The 18,389-nt window shown below is 37.2% G+C and overlaps 1 protein-coding gene across 2 annotated transcripts in view; it reads left to right on the plus strand.

The window, feature by feature from the left end:
• The window catches only part of FSTL4 (follistatin like 4), a 467,659-nt gene that overhangs the window by 15,694 nt on the left and 433,576 nt on the right, over positions 1-18,389 (plus strand). For both annotated transcript variants that reach the window (XM_087709547.1, XM_087709548.1), the window contains exon 2: positions 5,437-5,572. In XM_087709547.1, coding sequence (XP_087565673.1) covers positions 5,447-5,572 — 126 coding nt within the window. In that variant the 5' untranslated portion in view covers positions 5,437-5,446. The remainder of the gene's footprint in view (positions 1-5,436; positions 5,573-18,389) is intronic.

The raw sequence follows: 18,389 nt of genomic DNA on the forward strand, positions 1-18,389 counted from the left end.
TAGTCTACAAATACTGAAAGGTAAACCCCATTTATGAACTATTGTGCTGAGGAAATCTTCATGGGATCAGTGCAGAATCCATGATAATCTCAGTACTGATCTTCCAAAGACCAGGCAACCCAACTGTTTAGTATGACTATTGTATCTGTTTGGAGACCCTAAGGATCTATGGACCTGGCATAGGGCAGTGATACCACTATCTGTCAGTGCAAGCTGGTTTTGTAGGAATAGAGGAAAATAGCTTATAAAGGTCAATGATGTTTCTAAAAGGAATTCCAGAAAAAATGGTACTTAAGTTATCAATGCATGCTTGAAGAATGAACATGAAATGGGTGTAACTAGATGATTTTATTTTCAATTACAGTTAGGTATTTACTGTTGTTGTTTTGTCCTATTTCTCCATTAATCTGTACATTTCAGTTTGGAAAGCTGCATGTATTATATTTAAAATATATCTCTAGTCCAATATAGCAGTAGATGATTTGAAATATGGTGCGGAATCAACCTTCTCATGTTATCTAGGGTGACCGTTACTTAGAATTTAGTTTATATTGGTATATACTGGTGTTATTAGTGATCTATATAAAAAAAGCTCTGCCTTTTTAAAATACTGAATGCCCCATCTCCAGTTATGATCAATTTCATAGGTCAAAATAGGGATGTATCTCTTTTTGGAATATTAACGGAACAATGTATGAAGCAAGCTACTATCTGTATTTTTAGTTGCAATTATTTAGGGTTACACTATCAATGTTATGAAATGGTGATAATTATTGTAGATATCTTATTTTATATAAATTTCCACTTATTCTTCCTATTCACATTTTTTTTGTAATCTTTGAGTTACAACAGTTCACTTATCAATCATTCAAAGTTACATCTCCCCCAAAAGAACTTACGACAGTCTCAAAGTTATGAATGTTGCAGCACAACAGCAGTCATTCACCCTTACGACTGACTGCAGAGACACTGCAACATATTTCCCCTGCCTTCCCCCCCCCCCCAGGATCTAACAGGCACTGGACCTGTGGAGACTCACTTAACTTGCGAAGATCTCCATGATCAAGAGATCTGTTTCCTCTCCAGCCTCTCTGCCACAGTTTTTTTGCCTGCTCCTGGAGCACCAATAGCAGAGCAGTAAGACCAGAGGTGGAGTGGGACGAACGTGACCTGTTCACCTTGGCTGACTCACCAAGGCTGCCTATGCAGGACACCCAATCTGCTTTTGGAGCACTGGGCAGCCTTGATAAATCTGAAGCAGCATGATATCACATCCCCAAAGCCTCCCAGTCTCTGCATCAAAAGACTTTGCTGAGGAAAATGGAGACCTGCAGAGGTGCGAGATTGCGCTTCTTCAGCTCTCCATCCTTTGCTCCAAAAGCTTTTGCAAAGAGGATGGAAGACTTGGTGGTCGCAATCTCGCGCTACTTCAGGCCTCCATTCTCTGCAACAAAAGCTTTTAAAAAGGGCCTGTGGAGACTCCGTGGGGCAGAATAGGTGAGAGAAGTAGTTGTGGGGACCCCATGAGGTACCTCAGTGGGTCAGGTAAGGCCTTGAGTTGTCTGAAGCAAGTGGCCTGTTCCAGCACTCAGCCCCCCATGGTCTTCCCCACCCTGAGATACCGCATGTGTACTTAATGACCTGTGCATTTAGTTAACGAATGTGTTGGGGAAAGCAGGGAAGGTTCACATCAAATGAACATGATCCAATTAATGAATCCTCAGGTTAAAAATGTAATTGGCAGGCTGTATTACATTTGTAACTTGAGGACTATATGTGTAGAGAACATGGCTGCTGCTGCTGCTGCAATAAGTGTTTAGCATTTGAAGAGCTAAACGTGTATCAGAAACTGTACAGAGAAAAAAGATAACTGATCAGAAGTGACAAATTAAATTAGAAAAATAACAGACAGCTTACTGAATTTTTCTCTAAAAGGTTTATTGTAAAAGTGGAAGTGGGGAGGGAGAAATGTCCAGTTACCTAGGGGAAGAATAGTGAGATACACTGATAGCAATATTCTCTTATGTACGAATGCATTTTCAGAAAGGTTCCTGAACATCCTATAAATTAGTGTAAATGTTTGTGCATATAAATTGATCTGTTTGGCAGTGTCATTAATCCAGTGGTGGGATTCAGCCAGTTCACACCCATTCGGGAGAACTGATTGTTAACTTTCTAAGCAGTTGGGAGAACCGGTTGTTGGAAGAAATATCCTTTTGTCCACCCTCCCCCCCCCACACACTTTTTACAGGGCTAATCCTGTAAGGAAGGCAGGAAGGAAACATTCTGGTATTGTTTCTAGCCTAATCTTTATTGCCCTGCTTACAGAAACTGCCTCTCCAGTTAACCCTTATTTCATTGTAACAGCTGAAGCCAAGCGCCCGATGTGAGTGATGTTGAGTTGACCATGCCCACCCAGTCACATGACCACCGAGCCATGCCTACCCAGCTGGTCATTAGGGCAGAGAACTGGTTGTTAAATAATTTGAATCCCACCATTGCATTAATCCCATTTGTAGTTTCAGTCTTACTGCTTCCTACATGATGCTTATATATTGTTATAATCTTTAATATACAGGTAGTCCATGACTACAATTGAGCTGAAAATTTCTGTTGCTAAGCAAGACAGTTGTTAAGTGAGTTTTGTCTCATTTTATGGTCTTTCATGTTGTTAAGTCAATCACTGAATTTGTAAAGTTAGTAACACATTAAGTGAATCTGGTTTCCCCATTGACTTTGCTTGTCAGAAGGTCACAAAAAGTAATCAAATGACTCTGGGACACTGCAGCGATCAGAAATATGAGTCAGTTGCCAAATGTCTGTATTGTGAACATGGGAATGCTGCAGCAGTTGTAAATGTGAAAAATGGTCATAAGTTACTTTTTCAGTGCAATTGTAACTTTGATTGGTCACTAAAAGAACTGTTGTAAGTTGAGAATAACCTGCATAGTCATTTTAATTACAATGGAGGCATGCACACATTTGTAACTCTGAAGAGTTTTCAAAAGTTAGATGTTTGTGTTTATTTGGGTTTAGGAGTGATTTTTTTAAAAAAAAAAATCCTCTTCAAGTTGTCCTCTCCAGTATTATAGCCAGGTTGGCAGAATAACTCAAATCTTTCAGCTTGGCAAACCAAAGACATATTAGCTGAGTCCCCACGCTCAGTAAATATAAGAAAATAAATTGAGACTTTTATGTTTTTGACTGACTATAATGAAACAATAGTCCTTCCGACACAAATGATTAAGCCTTAAAAATGACCTTTGAGAAGTCAATCTGACATGAAACAGAATGAATCTCTGTTCATTAGACTAGCAGTGCAGTGACCCCTAAAACATTCATCACTTCAACCAAGCCAAAATGTAGTTACTTCTTAGAAAAATACCTATCCCAATTCCAAAAATTCTTCCTAGTACAATACACAGTCCTATCTGAAACTAAGGAACTGGAACCTGTGTACTGTTCTGAGACTAAATTTCTGATTATTTTTTATGGGTTGGATTCTAGAGATCCTTATTTCTTCATTTAGATGGCAACTTTCCAAGGTGGTAAGAAATTACTGTGAAAAATGAGTACATAACTATAAGGTGATTTTCAAAAACAGTGACGATTTTGGAGGGAAGGTGATGATGGAAAATGTCATTCTGATCTTACGTATCACTGGGAGTGTGATTATTTCAACAGATGTTATTTGAAAGATTCAGCCTATTAATGAAGCATTTGAATTTCGGTTTTGTTGTAGAACATTCTCACAGTTCAAAATGCTGACAGTTGAGCACTTTACTTCATGTCTCAAAAAAGTGTTAGTATCCAAATTACCTCAAGCTTTATGCATTCTAAAAATGCAAAATTTAATTATCTTTTAAAACATCAAATTTATGTTCCTGTAACATGTGATTATGATACATATCACTTATTCTTCAGTGTTCATGTTTGCTTTCAGAATCATTGGAATTAATAACCTACCCAATTACTATATAACCTGTGCTATTTGCTTGTAGTTATGTGTGCCATAAATGAAATGATTCTAAGAAAAGTTGTGATAAAAGGAGACTTACACATGATTCAGATATTTCCCCTTTTATTTGCTCTAGTAAGAGGCTAAACGGGATGCAGTGGCTCAGTGGCTAAGACGCTGAGCTTTTTGATTAGAAAGGTAGTTCAGCGGTTCGAATGCCTAGTGCCGCGTAATGGAATGAGCTCCCATTACTTGTCCCAGATTCTGCCAACCTAGCAGTTGGAAAGCATGTAAAAATGCAAGTAAAAAATAGGGACCACCTTTGATGGGAAGGTAACAGTGTTAATCATGCCGGCCACATGACCACGGAGAGGTCTTCGGACAGCACTGGCTCTTTGGCTTTGAAACAGAGATGAGCACTGCCCCCTAGAGTTGGGAAAAATTAGCACATACGTGCAAGGGGAACCTTACCTTTTAAGAGGCTAAAATATTTCAATTATTATTTTAAATGCACGCATATTTTCTACTCAGTTAAAATGAAGTACCAACTTCATTTTGGTGTTTTTTTCCCCAAGGCGTAGTTAAATAATTTTCAAACTCTGGGTTCAGTTCTGTTTGTTAACTGTATCTGAAACAAACTAAGGTTCCTATGATTAAATGTAATGGGAAAATGTAGTCTGTTCCTAAGGATATCTAGATATGCCATCTCTGCTGAAGAAGGGAAGAGAAACAAAGGTATATAAGTCTAAGGATTAGTTCATTATGACTTTTGAATTGGACTTTGGTTTGCATCTACAATTCAATATCTCTCTACTGAAATCTATTTTACTAATCACACAACTATCCTGAACTCATCTACCATAGTATGTAAAGCATGGTTTGTGGCAAGGCTGGTCAACCTTCAACCCTAGTTGCAAGGAATCTCTGAACCGCTCCTCTCCCACCCCTGGAGTTCTCTATATTCATGTTTATATTAAGAATGATGAAAATTTCCATCTTCCTGCATGATTAAAAAAGTTGTATGTGTCCCCACTAAAAGTTTAACATTGTTTCATAAATAATCATCTCCAAGAAAGCCAAGGAAGGGTGGTGAAGCCTTCTCCAATTCTATAAGTGTGGCCCCACTCTGCAGTATTCTTAAGCCAGCTGGGGCCACAATGCTTGATTCTCTCCATCCCCATTGCAAACTGAAGTGCTCACCTCTGGTTTAATTGTTTGATATGATGTATAAGTATAATCAAGTATTTATTTATTTTTATTTGTCACTTATGTACAAGATAACAGAAATAAGAATAAACATGAATAAGAACAGAGGAAATGGGTACAAATAAATGGGAACAGTAGGACAGGGACATTAGGCACGCTAGTGCACTTATGCACGCCCCTACTTATGACTTATTCAATAAGCAATAGAATATTAGCACAAACAAACCACTAGGCATTAATTCTTCACAAAAATGCTTTCTTATTTCCTTTAGAATTAGAGCAATGAAATCAAGGAGCATCTGGTTATTCCTCCTACTGCTTGAAGTTTTCATATCAGTGACTTGTGGATGGATGGAATCAAACTGGAACAGACAATTTTATTCTGATTCTGGGAGGTTAACGCAAGAGGTAAGATAAAATATAAAAATGTACATTTTCTTTGGTTTTGTGCTTCTTCATCCCAGTATACATTTTCCCTTCAAATTGGGATTTTTAAAAAAAATACAGGAATTTTAATGTCAAAAATAATTAGCGATAATTGAAAACCTGAGCTTCCATGTTTTTCAAAAACAAACATTTTTAAACACAAAATATCAAATTTGTATTCTACGTGTTCTTTCTTTTATTCTTTATTCCTGTAGAGGTTGCTGAGCACATAGTCAGTATGGCCAATGGCGAGGGATGCAGCAAGCTGCAGTTCATCAAAATCTGCATGTGCTGTAAGAAATTAAGTAGAGCTTACACATGATTCAATCTTGGCCTTTGTTTTACTAACCACAAATACATAAGGAAATGTTGTCTTCATAGAATGGTTCTTGACTAAAAAAAAATGACATTACATATAGCATCCTTTAATCTTTGGTCCAGAACTGATTTTCTTACCTTTAAAAAAGAAACCCAAATCCATAGATTCCCCAACTATAAATCTCGATTAGTAATAGTAATAAACTGAGTTGGGAAATAATAAAATTAAGTTCAATATGCTGTTCTACAGTTTGGTGCAGTTTTCTCTTTTGTCCATTAAAGTATGCATGGTATATATGTATGTCCAGTTCGCATGTGATTCTTTAAAATTATAATGTCTTCATTATTATTTTTTGCTAGGAAGTATCTTGTTGGGATAATGAATGCATTTATTGTACATAAATATAATACAGCTGCTGAATTAAATTCTCACATGCATACATTTGTATATGTGCACGCACACTAATATACTAATGAATTGTTTAAATATTAGTGAAGGCTTTTCCAAGCTGGGGAGATAAAGAAGTTTAAACATGTGAAATTTAATTTTTAAAATTCAGATTATAGAAGGAAAACATAATATTTTTCCACTCCCATTTTCAATGTACTATCCAGAATTTGAGACCACCCATCCAGATTAGGTCCTAGCTCTGAAACACATGTTCTATTCCCTTATGTTCTTATCAATTATTTATGCTTATTGTTTAAATGTTTAACAGATAACATATTGCAAAATTAGTCCTTTCAACACTAATAGGCAGAGAGAGAGAGAAAGAGAGAGTTCTCCACCCTCTCTTTTGTACTTAGGTAGCAACATGCTGTGATCTAAAGGGTTAGAGGAACTACATAGGGCTGATGGCTTAATTAGTCTAAGATGCGTTCTCTTTCTCTCATTTACCAAAATAGATTAATAGAAATATTAATGTATTACTTATGAATCTACTCCTGATAGCAGTAATAATACTACAGTAGCTATAGCAGCTATATACATTAGCATAATATTTTAAATTCTGTGCCTTGTGAAGGTAAAGGTCTCCCCATTAACAACCTGACATTTGAAAAAGAACAATGTGACTTGAATGAAAGCAGTTGCTGAAATGCCTTAGTAAATGATTTAGCTGTAGTTTTTCATATGAAAATTGCACAGAAATATTTATCCACTTGAACTTCTCCTGTAACCCTGACGTTATTGTACAAATTACTTGTTTTGGGTTGATTAAGCATGGATGCACTAGTTCGTGGATTTAACCATTTAACAAGTGTGAAGTGTATGGAAAATTGCGGCTCCAACTAAATGGCCAGTTTTATATAGGTGTAGATAGAGAGCCTCCCCAAACCCAGCCAGATTCTTGTCAATCGTAGGTAGCTAGCAAGCAGATGCCATCTAAATCATCTAAATCATTTCTCCAATCAGTATAGAATTTCTAGTTTATGTGACTAATATTTCTAGAGGATACCATAGTGGATAAAATTAAGTTAGAGATTTCTCTTTAACATGCTATATGTGCTTTTTATTTACATCACAATTTATTTATTTTTTTAACCAAGGCTTTCCTGGAGTATATTATAGAAATAAATTAACTAGGTTTGCAACTCAAAAGAGTGGAAAAGTAGGTGAGAATAGAGGCTTGAAAAAAGGAAATAATGCTCCTTTATTTAATAAAATGAGCAGTACAACTGCTCAGGGAGAGAAGGAACCATTCTTTCAGCTGCTCTTAAAATAATCCTGCTTCCCTTTTTGTCTGCTTTAATCTCATTAGGGTTAATGGATGCCAGTATTCTAGAAAGCCGAAACAATTCAAGCTGCTATTGATCTGATTTTATCCTTGTGCTTGATATTTACTTTTGCACAGTAAGAGTTGTAGAATGGAGTCCACATTAGTAAGGAAAACCTAATGTGGAAACTGGTAAAGGGGAGAGCAGTCATCAAGATCGGTTTGATTTTGAGTGAGGTGAAAATTGCTGAGTTCATGCATAATGAGAAATGTTTAACTTCAGAAATGGCCTGGTTTTTATGTATTGAGAAGGCAAAATTGGTAGGTTCATACATCTCCCTAATGGCCAATGACGAAAAGACATGAACCAGCACTGCACACATTGATGCGCATGATCAGATACTCTTTTGGTGTCACATGGCTTGATCTTGTTATGAACAAAGACATTTCGAAGGCCTTCACAATTCCAGACAAAATTAAGGAAGTGAGTTTGTGGTGGTATGGACATGTGGCCAGAACTGATGTGGAATCCATCACGAGGTGCTGAGGCCAGCAATTGCATTCAGCCCAGATGGCCAGCAACCCCCAAGAATGACTGAAAAAGCAATGAATGGATGGCCTGCATGACAGCATGCGAGCCATAGGCATATGTCTTTTCAATACTGCAGACCAGGCAAAGTGGCAGGCGAAATACAAAACTGCGGCCCCAGTGATATGATGGAAATAACACAAAGAACAACAACAATAGCAAGAAGATACATCTCACTAATTGAAAAAAAAACTAGACAACCAGGTTGTGTATGAATTAGGGTCCTTAAATTGATTCTTGCTTGCTAGTTCTCCATTAAATCTACTTAAGTTTATTTCTGCAGGATCCAAAGTTAGGATGGTCAAAAAACATGTCTGGAATGGCAATAGATCACATAGTTTTGCAAGAAAAATAAATGTAGAAAGAGAAAGCAGAATATCTTTCCTGCTTTTAGTTGCTCAAAATTGACTTTTATTTTCTGATGAAATCAGTCATTAGGCTTTTCCCCCTTTTGATTGCTAGATAAGATCTACAGGCTGAAAAATAAATCTTAAAGTCCTTATGTGTTAAAATTCAGATTTGTGTTGTTTTTCCCCAAAGTGGGAGTAGGATTTAGTTCCTGGTTTCTCTGTGGAACTGGAATTGGATTATACCTGTTTACAACTTATTTAGGCTAATCTTGAAGAGGATTTAAGTACTTTGTGCTGCATAACCCTATGCAGATCAAACAAATGTAATTATTGGAGATAAACAAAGAACAAGTTGATTATCTTGTTAATTGCTGTAGAAAATCCTGATCCTTTCATTCACCCTTTTTTCTTTCTGCCAAAAGAAAATATCTTCTATTCTGGTAAAAAAAACAACAACAACTGAAGAGTCTTTTTGTCCACACTTTTTAATGCTTTTTAAAGCATAAGTAAGAGAAAGCATATTTATTACTTTCTTTTTTCTAACTTAAACAATTTAAGCATTAGTCCTAGCTCCCAAAATAAAAAATCATTACAAAATAAAATCCTTTGTAGTGTCTACACATTTTATTAGGTTCTAAAGATGGTTTCTATAACTGTGCAGGCTTCAAAATGTATTTGGAAATAGTACTTTGGAACTCCTGAGGGCAAGTGCAACACTTCTTTTAAGTAACATGTCTTTTATTAGTTTTCTGCATGAGCCTGAAAAAAATTATGACTTTTTAAAGAAGTCTTCCTGTCCTATTGATTCCAAAGCTTTCTACCAAATAGTTTTTGAAACAGATATATAACCAATGCCTTCTGATTAAAGATTGTGGTGGCACAGAGGTTATAGTGCAGTATTGCAGGCAAACTCTGCCCACAACCTGGAGTTTGACCCTGAACATGACTCAAGATTGACTCATCCTTCCATTCTTCCAAGGTTGGTAAAATGAGGATGCAAATTGCTGGGGGTGACATGCAAATAATGCTTCTACATTGTAAACTGCCCAGAGAATGCTGTAAAGTTCTATGGGATAGTATATACTTTGTGCTTAAATGTTATGCTTATTCAGTGTGGATATTCTGGAACACTGCCTATATTTATTCTCTCTTTTTTCCAACCAACATTAATACTAAAAAATAGTTTATCATAAAATCTCTGCAATTATTTGTTGAACTTATGCCTTCTTCTTATCAAATATTTGTGAGGATAGATTAGACAGAGTTTAGAAGCAAGGGACCAAGACCAGATTAGTTTGTTGTAGCTTATACCGGTTCACTGTTACTATAACTATTGCCCAGAAATGAATAGTCACAGAGATATAGTATTAACTTTGGATCTGAGATTGATAGGTGATATAAATAAAGGTATACAGGCTTGAATCTTAAAGTTTGCTGCTGGTTTCCTTCTTATCAATATTTTTTCCAGTATCTTTACCTATGAATATCTGCTTAGAAGTCCTATAATTTCAATACTGGTCTGAGCAAAGCCTGTTGGTTGACCTTTTGTAATGCCATATATATTTATTTAGCCAACAAACAGAAGTGGGGATTTAATTTTCATTGATCACCTCAAATTTACATACAGTTTCTGTGTACCTTATTCTCTAAAATCCTAGCAACCCAATATGCAGATATCTCCATTTTCTTTGAGGCTGATCTGTTTCACCAGTCAGAATAAGTACCGTATTTTTCGGAATATAAGATGCACTGGACTATAAGATGCACCAAGATTTTGAAGAGGTAAATTAAAAAAAGTGTTTGCATTCTGCAGACCTCCCAAACCCTCTGCATGCCTCATTTTTGGTGAAAAACGTGGCATGCAGAGAGTTTGAAGACCTGCAAAGTGCTCCTGGGGGCTGGGGGGGGGGCATAAACGAGGAAAAAAGGCCCATTTTCATGAAAATGGATCCATTTTTGCCCCCCAAAAGGGGGCATGCATAGGAAGCTTTAGGAAGCTTGTAGAGTACTCCTGGGGAGGGTGTGTGTGCAAAAATGAGCAAAAAATGGTCTGTTTTTTGCCCCAAAAAGGGCATGCATAACTTTTAGGAGGCTTGCTTCTGGGGGCTGGAGATGGCCCATTTTTTGCTCATTTTTGCCCTCCCCAGCCCCAGAACCACTTTGTAGGTCTCCCAAACCCTCTGCATTTCCATTTTGTTATCATTGAAATTGTCATATTCTTTGTGATATTGTCTAGATTTCTCCTCACCTTCCTCTGTTAATCTCTTTACTTTTCCAGCAAACAAGTTAATCTTTATTTACTCTTGAGCCCAAGAAAGAAAAAGCTATCACCTGCACTTATTTGTATTCAATGGTAATATCACAAAGCATATATCATAATTTTCCATTTTTTAATTTACATAATGTCTATCTTTTCTTTATTTTCAGTTAATGAAGTGTATAATGTCTCAAATTCTCAATATTTCTAAAAATATTAAAATTTCCAGATATTATTTCTTATGATTTAGAAATTGCATTCTGTGATGCCAAGTATCCCTATTCTACACTATATATGTGCATTTTACTTTTTTTCATGGATGATGAAATATGGACTTTTCTCTGGCAATTCCACTCCATTTCTTATACCTTGTTTTTCCAGCTGTGAAGATCATTTTGAATTTTTCTGATTTCTGGAGATTGCATCATCTGATAAACATTCATTCTAGTTTTTTTTTAACCTTGTTTAGGAACAAACTCTTTTCCTCATCACCATCTCTTGCATGTATCATTATTCCAAATTTATTAAAATGTCCGTCCTTCCTTCCTTCCTTCCTTCCTTCCTTCCTTCCTTCCTTCCTTCCTTCCTTCCTTCCTTCCTTCCTTGTCCTAGCCATGTGTTTGATTCACTTAGGTCTAATTTCCCTTAAAGTTAAGGATTATGCGGTCATTTTCACCATGTTTCTATTTCTTCGAATTTGCTCATCTCTATCTACCCGATAGAATTGATTAGCATCAAGTCAAAGATAGTACCTTCTGTCCTATTCTCCACCTCTTCTAGGACAAAGTTATCAGAAAGTCAATTTAGGAAGTTCCTGGAAAGACCAAGCTTCTCAGAATCTGTCCCCCATTTTATGGTGCAGTAATGAAGTTTTCTGTTCTTATGACTTCACAACTCCCTGAAACAAAATGCAGATTGCTTTTTATTGGGAGAGCAATAGACGACATCAACATCAGTATTATGTTTATTATTGTTTTCCTCTTCAATTTCAGATTTTTTAAAGCAGTACTGAATAGTTCTAATGTACAACTGAACTTCTCTCTTCCTAATGCTTTTATTTCTATATTTGTTATATTTCAGTCATGGGAATAATTCCATCATATTTCTGTTCTATCTATTAAATCTAATTACCACTCAGTGCTGAGGTTTCAAGCTCATATTTGTTTTCCAAGTCTGAACTTTAGTAATTAAGTAGTTGATGGATGTGAACTTTATAGGTCAGTCTTATTTCTGATTTTTCTTATGTCATTTAGGAGGCCCCATTTCATTGCCATGCCTATTTTCTGCAAGATACAAATCTTTACTTGAATCTTTCATTTTTTATTTGCACCTCTAACAAAATTCAGTTTACACACACAAACACACTTCACCACGATTTGTCCTAACACATATTTGATATTATTATTATGAGTGAAATTCATCAAATGCCAGCAAAATCTAGACACCCCAGACTATTAAGACAGAAATTAAAGCTCTCCTGTTAACATAATTCCCACTGATTCTCTTTTTGTGTCATTGACTTGGAGTACGAATGAGAATACCATCTGAATACTTATGGTCTTGAGTTCCCTTTCAGAATGTTCAAAGACTCTAGTTGTAAGGTTGAAATTGTCCTCTGCAGTATCACTTAACTTCCACATGTATCAACAGAAGCAACAATTTTCATTGGATATGACAGGTTTTACATATAGCAGAGAGCATGCATTTATTTCACTTGCTTGTAATAATACTAATAATAATAAGAGCCGAGGTGGCACAGTGGTTAGGGTGCAGTACTGCAGGCCATTTCAGCTGACTGTTATCTGCAGTTCAGCAGTTCAAATCTCACCGGCTCAAGGTTGACTCAGCTTTCCATCCTTCCGAGGTGGGTGAAATGAGGACCCAGACTGTGGGGGCGATATGCTGACTCTGTAAACCACTTAGAGAGGGCTGAAAGCCCTATGAAGCGGTATATAAGTCTAACTGCTATTGCTATTGCTATTGCTAACACTAACACTTTATGAAAATGAATGTGTTTGAGAGGAACATAGATGTAAAATATATCTACAAAAAATAAGAGAGCAATATAATACGTCCATATGTATTTAAAGGAAAAAAATGCAAAATGTATTGTACATAATCTTCAGTTAGCTTTTGGTAAATGAGCCCAAAATTTCGGTTGCTAAGTGAGCCAATTATTAAGCCAAGGTGGCGCAGTGGTTAGAGTGCAATACTGAAGCCACTTCAGCTGACTGCTAAATGCAGTTTGGCGGTTCAAATCTCACCGGCTCAGGGTTGACTCAGCCTTACATCCTTCCGAGGTGGGTAAAATGAGGACCCGGATTGTTAGGGGCAATATGCTGACTCTGTAAACCGCTTAGAGAGGGCTGAAAGCCCTATTAAGCGGTATATAAGTCTAACTGCTATTGCTATTGCTATTGCTATTGCTATTAAGGGAGTTTCCCCCCCATTTTATGATCTTTTTGCCACAGTTGTTAAGTGAATCTGCAGTTGTGAAGGGAATCATGTGATCATTAAGTGAACCTGGATTCCCCTCATTGACTTTGCTGGAAACCAAATGTGTTAAAGTGAGTAAAAAGTAGCCTCAAGCAGAGTGAATGTAATTAAAAATAAGAGTGATTAAATTATTTGGGGTAAAAATGAAATGAAGGAATGCTGGACCATTTTGGAGATTAGTATGGGAAATATGAGAGCCAGTTAGTGTAGAGGTTAAGGCATCAAACTAGAAACCAGGAGATCTAGTGTTCACCTTTGGCACAAAGTCAGCTGGGTGATCTTGGGCCACTCACTTTCTCTCAACTCTAGGAAGGAGGCAATGGCAAACCACTTCTGAAGGAAAAAAAACCCTTGCCAAGAAAAAAAACCTTGCCAAGAAAATTTGGAACATGATTGAATGGAAGGATAAAAGAATTATAGTGATACTATAAAGGGTGGAATTGAAATGAATGTCATAAATATTAATATCTAGAAAAACTTGATGACAAAGACATAGTAAGTGCTGTAGGAATGCTGAAAAATGTGATTTAATGTGTGTAAAGACTAGAAAAATACTGTTATTGTTCCCCTATACAAAAAGAAAGGTAGCTAGAGAATTCAAAGAATCAGCTTATTGTATGTTCCCATGAAACTTTTCGGTAGTATTCTGATTGGAAATGTACAAGAGAGGACAATGAACAAAGTTAAGAAAGTGTAATTCAATTTTATGCTGGCCAGGATCTGTGCAGACCAAATGTTTTTACTCTTCAAAAAGTTATCATGAAATGTTTGAATGTGAAAAAGTTTATTGTATATTCATAGGTTTAAAAAGAAGTGTATGATAAAGTGGATGGGTTTAAATTATGGGGTATTTTATATGAATACAGTGTGTGTGTGTGTGTGTTTATTAAATATGGAAAAAAAGGATACCAAATAGAAATAAATCATGTGTGAGTATAAATGGAATGCTTAGTGAATGGTTCAACATTGAGCCTAAGCACAAGGATGTGTAATATCCATTTTACTGGTGTGTTTATTGACAACTGTGTAAGGAGGCATTGTAGTGTTAGTAGATGTGTGTTTGTTGGGTATACGTGAGTATGTGTATATATTTATATGCAGACAGTGAAGTATTGTTGGCTGAAAACCTGAATGATTTGCAGTGTGTTTTATTGTATGATGTAAATGAGAATATAGATCCGAAAAATCAATAGGTCAAAAACCAAGGTAGTTGTGTTTGAAATGGAAAATGGAGTAAATGAGTAGGATAGAGAGAGGGTGGGGAGGGAGGGAGAGAGAGGGGGGGGGAGGGATTAGAGCAATTAGATATGGATACATTTTAAAATGCGGATGTTGCTGGAAAGTTAGGAAGTAGCAAGCACGCTAGAATGAATGGCAAAAGGATGGTAGAATATAAGAATTTGATTCTGCGTGGTTTGTGTTGAAAGTTAAAGTTCCCTATGTCAACTTTCAATAAGTTGAAATGGAAATGATGTACTTAAGCAATCTGTATGATAAAACAAGTTATAGAGTCAAGAATGAATTGGTCAAAAATGAATGTGAATTGATTAGAAAAGGGAATGACCAATACGGGTAGCCCTCAACATATAAGTATGATTGAATTTAGAATTAAATGCTTCAAAAAAGTTCATAAGTAGCTTGGGGGAGCTCTCATCACTTTGAATGGTTGCTTAGTGACTGGTTAAGTTGAGGACTACCTGTGGAGAATTAAGTATACTGAGATGGCTTGGTTATTCAGAATGAATGAGAATCTAATCAAAAGGGTGAAGAGAAATGGAGTGTAGGTTCTATAGGAGAAACTAGTGAAAGCTGTGATTGAATGAAGTTGACAAGTCCTCAAAAGAGATGAGAACTTTAATGGACAAAAAAGAGGTAAGTATCATTGCATGAATGTAGTGGAAGCAATGATGTTTTGCAAGGATAGAAAGATATGGAGATATATAGTGAATAGTATCAATGTAAACTAGATTTAATTAGATTCTTCTCCCCTGTCTTTTAATGTATTTGATTCATTATATAACAGAGCAAAGGTTCTTGCTCTGAAAAAGAATAATGGAATGGTGTGTATCAGTGGTGGGTTCTAAATATTTTTACTATTGTGGGCATGGTTAGGTGGGGGGATATGATTGAGTGGACATGACCAACTTGACATCACTCATGCACACTCAGTCACATGACACTCCCCCCCCCCACCAAGCCATGCCCACTGAAACGGTAGTGAAAATTTTTGGGACTCCGATGAAGGGGAGGAAGAAAAGAAGAAAAAAATCTCCCAAAAATAGACCACAAGAGAATTTAGGGTGTAGAAAAGCCATATGTTTCCTAGAAGGAATTGCAAGAGGAAGAGGTACCTGCCCGAAAAAGAGAGGCAGTGGTTGAATTGGCTGGGACATAGTGGAGGCCACCATGAACTTCTGGAGGAAAGACATAAAATAAATCTAACAAACAAACAACATTTAGTACTTCAGGGTTGTTAGGATTGATGCAGGATCTGTTGATATAATCCAGAATTGTCTTTCTATGGTCCTTTGGGCCACAGTATTGTGACTGCAGGGCAGAAGCGCGCATGTGCAATCTGGGCTTTGTGATTTTCCTTGGCCCTGACGCGCCTGGGGATGTTTTTGGGTGTTGCAGTCAGTTCCTCCTTCCCCCGCTTGTCCCGAGCCAGGATCAGATGAATTCCTCCCTCCCTTCCAGCCTGCTTGCATAGTCCATGCCTCTGCTTGCATTTTTTCCTATCTCCCACCTTTTCCTTCTCCTTGTTCTCTACCCCCTCACCCGGATTTATAAACACAGGCATGACCTCCTGACTGCAAAGTTGAATGCTTCGATTCCTTCTAGGAAACTTATGGCTTTTCCTGGCTCTGCGCTCTGCAGCCTGCCTGAGCCCTGCTTGGCTGGATGCCTCCCATCACCACCATTCAACTTACCCATGGCAGGAATTTGATGAAGCCGAGCAGCTCCTTGGTGGGCCCCAGATCCAAATTAAATTTGGATATTTCCTGCCGCCACTATCCTCTCCTGCCACCACCATCTCCTGCTGCCACCACTGCCCTCTCCTGCTGCCACCACTGCCCTCTCCTGCTGCCACCACTGCCCTCTCCTGCTGCCACCACTGCCCTCTCCTGCCACCACCATTGCCCTCTCCTGCCACCACCATTGCCCTCTCCTGCTGCCACCCCTACCCTCTCCAGTATGCTGTCCCTGTCCCCACTGCGGCTGCAATGGCGGTGGCTTCAGGAGATGCTTGCCGGTGAGGAGGGAGAGTAGGCTAGTGCAAATGTTTACCTGTGTGGAGGTAGGAAGAGGCAGTTCGGTGGATGCACATCCACAGAAGGGAGAGGCAGGGTGGGCGTTGGAGTGGGCCAGTTCAGGGGTGTGGCCAGCCAGCCATCACTACCAGTTTGGTGACCCAGGCCCACCTACCACTACTGGCTTGCCTGAACTGGTCCAAACCAGAAGCAACCCACCTCTGGTGTGTAGGTATGTCTCTTTCCTGTACTATCACAATATCCTGTTTTGAAAACAACTTGGATCATTTCTTTTTTGAAAAGCTGTCAGTATTTTTCTTGTTTGCTTTTTACAGAACCTATTGCTATTCATTTTCTGTTTTACATAAATTAATCTGAAGCTGAATGGCCTTCTTTCATTGATTTAATATGCTGATTATCCAGGTCAACTGCATCTACTCTCTTTACTTTTCTATATTTGATACTAATAATTCATAGTCTGTTTCACAATCTGCACTTCAAATGTGCTGATTGACTGTTGCACTTTTTCTGTTTCCTCCTTATATATTTGATTTCCCTCCTGTGTTGTTCAACAAGTGAAGTTCAAATTTAGAATCCCTGTTTAGGTTGCTTGAATCAAGTGTTGGCAACAAAGAAAGTATTCTCTTCACAAAACTCTATTAATGTCTCTCCTGTTGCAAGCCATTCCTCTTTCAAACATATTGTATTGGTCTTCTTGGAATCCAGATGATTTAAACCTTGGCAATTTAAGGGGTTGTATGCTAGAGATAGATGTAAAAGTATGTATTTGGGGAAACTGCAAACTAAAATGAATATTAGGACAAATTGTGCATCTATCAGGGTTTGTAGTCTAGATTTGTAATAATAAATGATAGGATGATACTTAACTATTTTATAGAAAATGTAATATCTGAGTAATGCCATCTATTCAAATAGTTGAAATGACAAATCCTTTTAATACTAAGAGATAAATATTCTTCCCTGAAAAATGTATCTGTTTCACTCGTACTTTTTATAAAGTACGAAATGTCCATAAATATAAGCAATATAAGAACTACTGTTTATAGAAATGAAATGAATTAACATTACACATTTAGTCTAGTGTGCATGTTTAATACCCTAGGTGAAATAACCACTTGCCCCTCTAAATTACCTTACATTTTAATTCATTTCATTATCATGGTGGGAGGTTTAAGTACTATACAAAAGCTTATATTTTCTTTTTCCTTTTTTAAAAAAAAGAGGCATCTGATTGCTAGATTTGCAAGTGTTCCTGCATACATTTATACTGGCATTTATTTTTGAATAAAAAGATGGAGATTCATAATTGTGTCCAAAGTAGACTAAATACATGCAAGAATCTGCAATACATTCTAATTCACTTCTGCACTGGTAGTCCTCGACTTACAACTACAACTGAGCCCAACATTTCTGTTGCTGAACAAGATATTTGTTAAGTGAACTTTGCTCCATTTTACAACCTTTCTTGCCACAGTTGTTAAATAAATCACTGCAGTTGTTAAGTGAATCTGTCTTCCCCATTGACCTTGCTTATCAAAAGGTCGCAAAAGGTAATCTCATGACCCCAAGACACTGCAACCATCATAAATATCAGTCAGTTGCCAAGTGTCTGAATTTTGATCATGTCACCACTAGGATGCTTCAAGTTATAAATATGAAAAAGGGCCATAAGTAACTTTTCTCAGTGCTATTGTAACTTTGAACCATCATTAAACGAACTGTTATGAGTCTTTGCCACTGTGAGATTATTTCCGATTGCTGTGACACTCATTTATATTGAAACCCTCCAAAGAATGGGAAGA

This window comes from Thamnophis sirtalis, unplaced genomic scaffold, assembly GCF_051295495.1.
Source record: "Thamnophis sirtalis isolate CommonGarterSnake01/CBP01778 unplaced genomic scaffold, rThaSir2_p1.2 scaffold_3, whole genome shotgun sequence".
Classification (NCBI taxonomy): domain Eukaryota; kingdom Metazoa; phylum Chordata; class Lepidosauria; order Squamata; family Natricidae; genus Thamnophis; species Thamnophis sirtalis.